The sequence below is a fragment of the Silene latifolia genome, chromosome Y, assembly GCF_048544455.1.
Source record: "Silene latifolia isolate original U9 population chromosome Y, ASM4854445v1, whole genome shotgun sequence".
Classification (NCBI taxonomy): Eukaryota; Viridiplantae; Streptophyta; class Magnoliopsida; order Caryophyllales; family Caryophyllaceae; genus Silene; species Silene latifolia.
In genome coordinates, this window is record NC_133538.1 from 243528351 (window position 1) to 243533077 (window position 4727).

General features: G+C 38.2%; 1 protein-coding gene across 1 annotated transcript; it reads right to left on the minus strand.

Annotated features, from left to right (window-relative positions):
- Window positions 1-690: 690 nt before the first annotated feature.
- LOC141634422 (uncharacterized) lies at window positions 691-1960 on the minus strand. The gene is made up of 2 exons (XM_074446604.1): window positions 1286-1960; window positions 691-1004 (listed from the first exon to the last, which is right to left on the minus strand). Exons 1-2 carry the CDS (start codon window positions 1908-1910, stop codon window positions 970-972), a joined length of 660 nt encoding a protein of 219 aa, XP_074302705.1. The 5' UTR covers window positions 1911-1960; the 3' UTR covers window positions 691-969.
- Window positions 1961-4727: the final 2767 nt, after the last annotated feature.

Consider the following 4727-nt stretch of genomic DNA (forward strand, 5'->3'; position numbering starts at 1 on the left):
AAAGTTGGGGAAGGCTCAGGAACCGGTATGGGTACAGCGAAAGGAAAAACGGACTCGTGGAAAACAACATCGCGCGAAACAAAGTATGACTCCGTCTCAATATCAAACAATTTCCACCCCTTTTTATCACTCGGGTACCCTACGAAAATGCATTTGCGACCCCTTTTTTCAAATTTATCATGACGTGCGTTTTGATTGTGAGCGAATGCGAGGCAACCAAAAACACGTAAGTTTGCATATGATGGGGGTACTCCGTATAAACATTCATAGGGTGTTTTATTGGCAATCAAAGGAGAAGGGGTACGGTTTATGAGAAAGACAGAGGTAAGAATACTCTCCCCCCAAAAAGATTTATCTAAATTGGCTTGAAACAAAAGGGACCGAGCTACATTCAAAATGTGACGGTGTTTGCGCTCGACCCTTCCGTTTTGTTGAGGCGTACCGACACAGGATTTTTGAAAACGAATGCCATGAGCCAGAAAATAACCCGCTAGACAGTTAAACTCGGTACCGTTGTCACTTTGCACAACTTTTAGGGTCTTAGAAAATTGGGTCGAAATCATATTAATGAAGTTCATAAACATATCCGTCACTTCTGTTTTATCAAGCAACAAATAAACCCAAGTTGCGCGGGAAAAATCATCAACAATTGTTAAAAAATACTTCGCACCACAAGAAGACGGGATACGATAAGGACCCCATAAATCACAATGGATGAGGTCAAAAATGTTTAAAGCACGCTGTTCATTATTGCTAAAACTATTACGATGTTGCTTGGCCAAATGACAAACATCACAAACCCAAGCCTTATTAAAATTCAATTTGCTAGCAAAAGAAATGGTCTTGACAACTTGATCAGACGGATGCCCAAGACGACGGTGCCAAAGGTCAGGAGATCCCAGAGCACTTACTTGATGAATACCCGTTGAGGGAGCACACGCACGAATCCAATACAATCCATCCCGCAGCTCACCAACTCCAATCGTCGTCTTCAAAGAACGGTCCTGTATCAAACAAGAATTTTTAGCAAATTCAAAAATAAAATCGCTATCAGAGGCGAGCTGAGACACAGACAATAAGCTACAAGTAAGGCTGGGAACATAAAGGACACGGCTAAGAGAAAGAGAGGCATTAATATAAGCCGAACCCATGACCGTGGACTCAACCCGCTGCCCATTTAGGAGACCAACGGGTCGGGCCGAGATCGTTTGACAACCCGTCAGGCAAGATAGATCACCGGTAACGTGGTTGGATGCCCCAGTATCAATAATCCAAGAGCACATACCACTTAAGCGATCGGAAGTGAGAACGGAATTGGTAGAGACCCCCGAAGTAATCATGTTAGCCTTGACAACCGGTTCCTTATCAGCAACGGACCCGCTGCCCGAGGCACCAGTCGTGGAACCAGAGACAGAGGACGAACCACGATTGCGTTTAGCAGCCCGTGCACGTCGCAAATCAGCAAGAGTGCGTGGACGGTCACCCCACCATTCCGGGAACCGCTGTGATTTAATGAAACAAGCAGAGGAGTCATGGCCGCGAGTGTCGCAAAACTGACAGTATGGAACACGCCAATCCGTGGACTGTCGAGGCGTAGCAAAGGCCACGACTTCAGCGGCATCAACGACAGAAACAGGAGCACGCAACCGCTCCTCTTGGAGCACGGCGTTGTAAGCACGAGTCAAAGAGGGTAAGGGGTCCAATTGGAATTGTTGAGACCTAATATTGCCATACAGAGTGGAATCGAGTCCCATAAAAAATTGGTGGAGCCGCTCATTGTCGAGACGCTTAATCGCATCAGGGCCAATATTGCATTTACAACCGCCACACTTACATGAAAAAGGGGGCTCATGAGCAGCGAGAGAATCCCAAATCGATTTAAGTTTACCGTAATAAGTTGTAACGTCCATACCTTTGGTTTGAATGCAATTTTTAAGTTGAGTTTTCAGATTATGGATGACTGTACCGTCAACAACCGAGAACTGTGCCGCAAGTTCCTGCCACAAAACAGAGGCATCTTCCACGTAAGAGATTATGTCGAGGAGGGACGGATCAATCGTGTTGCGAATCCATTGTACAAGAGTACATTGAACAACTTCCCAATTTTCTAGGTAAAACGGGTCTGTCGGCTTTTTGATAGTGCCGTCGACAAAACCGAATTTTCTACGCGATTTCAAAGACATACGCATAGAGTTTTTCCAATCATCATAATTATCACGCCGTAAAACAACGTTCGAAATTTTTACCTCGGGACCAGCATTGGAACCGAGATAGTAAGGTGATGTTGAGTCGATTTTGGGTGTGGGAGGGACTTCGTCATCACCGGCCATTGCGGCGGCAGAGATGATCTTCGTCGTGAAAGAGTGTTAGGGTTTTGGTTGTTTTAGGGTTTCGAAAAAGAACCTGATCCTGATACCATGTTAAGATAGATAATTGTGTGAGTCGTTTTCATTGCTTGGCCGTAACTCGGCTTATATAAGAATACATAGACGGACTTTAGAATGGGCCTAATATTCCTAATAAATTGAGAAACGAAATCTTGTCACTATTATTGTTGTTGTGTTCTCATTATTGAGAATCATTTGATTGGAGAAAATATTTATTTTCGTCTAGAAGATTCAACCCGTAGGGAGTGAGACAGCACGTCGGTATTTTGGCCATAACTCGGCCTCTAGACCTTTGTTTGAGGCGTGTAATATGGCGTTGGAAAGCTAAGAAGAAGGGCTACAACTTTGTAGTTGAAGCCGTGAGCAGATTCTATCATTTAGCTTCCTTAAAATGGACAATAATGTCATGGTAGTGTGCTGGAAAGTTTATGAAGATTCATAAAAGAATGGTATTATCTATAATTTTATTGCTCAATTCATTCTTGTGATTAAGGTATGTTCCCGTGAATTTACTTTACAAATATTTATGATGATAAATATGAAGGTTTGGTCAAATTATATATGCCTTAATCATATGTTTAAGCTACTACTTTATTTGGTAAGACATGTCTATAATCTTGGTAAATTACTTTTAATAATTGATTTCGAGATTATAAGAATGCAATTGTTCCAATATTTTGAATGACAAGTAGCTAGAATGATTGAGTGACCAAGATATTGTTATGTGTATAATATGTTTATCAAGCAAAATATTTCACACATTTGGATTGATTATTTAGTTTTGATTATGAGATGAACTAAAATTAAAATTTGAGTTATGAACCAAATGTGAAGGTATATTTTGTTTTAAATTGATATAGTATCTTGGATATGTGTGACAAAAATTGGAAATAATTATTTGTGAAAGCTTCATAAAAGTAGATTATGGAGAACATAATTTGTCAATGATTATATGATATCTAAAAGTTGAGATGATGAATGAATAATGTGTATATTTTGTTTGAAAGATTATGTTTGTCACTAATTTCTGGCGTGACAACATGTGGGGGAAGACGTTCAACTTATTTGATAAATTTATTCATCAAGTTTAGAGTTGATATCTTATAATTTGTGAAGAGTATGTGTATCTTTGATTGTGGGGTGTAGAGAAAATGATAATCGTATGTTTTATACGTGGCTAATTGAACCAAAATTAGAAGTATTAATTTGTTGGATAATGGTTATAATCAATAAATAATGGTTGCGTAAGGTTCAATTATTTATTTTATATTTTGCTTACAACACACTATACGAGATTATGATGATTGATTTTATGTTGGTAAGAAGTCAAATTCTTTTTGTAAAATATTGTGGATTTGCAAAGAGTAAATATAAGTGAAACAATCATCGAGATTCGTTGTTTTCTAATATAAGAATGATGATGTATATAGAGCTTTTAGTAAATAATATGATTTTGGGTGCAAAATCACAAACACTACGTGTATGCTTTATTCTATGTCAATTTATTAGAAAGAGAAAATAATAAAGAAGATTATTTGTTCTTTTAAACGACATGAGAGTACGACTCTATATTTAATTAGAACAATGATGCTAATGAGTTATAAGAGAGCATGTTTTGACTATTGTGAGAAGTCTAATATGTATAATTATAGTTGCTTCAATGTAGCTTATCCAGCTACGTACATTTTGTTTGTGTATTTATCACCAAAGTTATCATTCACATTTGGTGAAGTGCCTAAGGTGCAATATTAAGAATTGCATTATGTTAGATATCTAGAAAGATATTGGATCGACCAAATGGTAATGACGATCGACAAGGTGAGATCTATGGTGAGTACTATACATTTCCACCTTTAATGGGGATCTTGTTTTAAGTCTATTGAGAAGACTATTATAACCTTGTCTATTGTGTAAGCATATTATATTGCTCTTAATCTTGCTCGGTAAGATGCAGGGTGATTGTGAAGTTATTATTAGGTACTTAATTGTGGGGGCATGGAGTTTTGCCTAATGTTTATCTTTAGCATAATGCTAATATCAACTTAATAATGCTAAAATAATGTGCATAATGACTTGCAGATTTACACATTTTATGCAGATTTGAGATTTGAGAAAGTTGATTGAGAATAACATGCTCACAAATTATTATCTTTGTGAAATTTGAGTGGAGTATATTTAAGCGAATGGACTAAGAAAGAAAGAAGTCCTAGAATTGTCGAGGGGAATGGGGCAAAAGCCTATTAGTAGAGGAATTTGTGGTGAATACCGGAACTTGCTATGCAAGGGTGGTCTAACGAAGCCATAGATAACTCATACTTGTGTACACATCCTATTCTTATG

Coding starts and splice junctions, on each gene's coding strand:
- LOC141634422 (XM_074446604.1), bottom strand. CDS start 1,910: ATGGACGTTACAACTTATTACGGTAAACTTAAATCGATTTGGGATTCT. Junction 1,005..1,285: donor CACTTCCGATCGCTTAAGTG/GTATGTGCTCTT, acceptor TGTTTGATACAG/GACCGTTCTTTGAAGACGAC.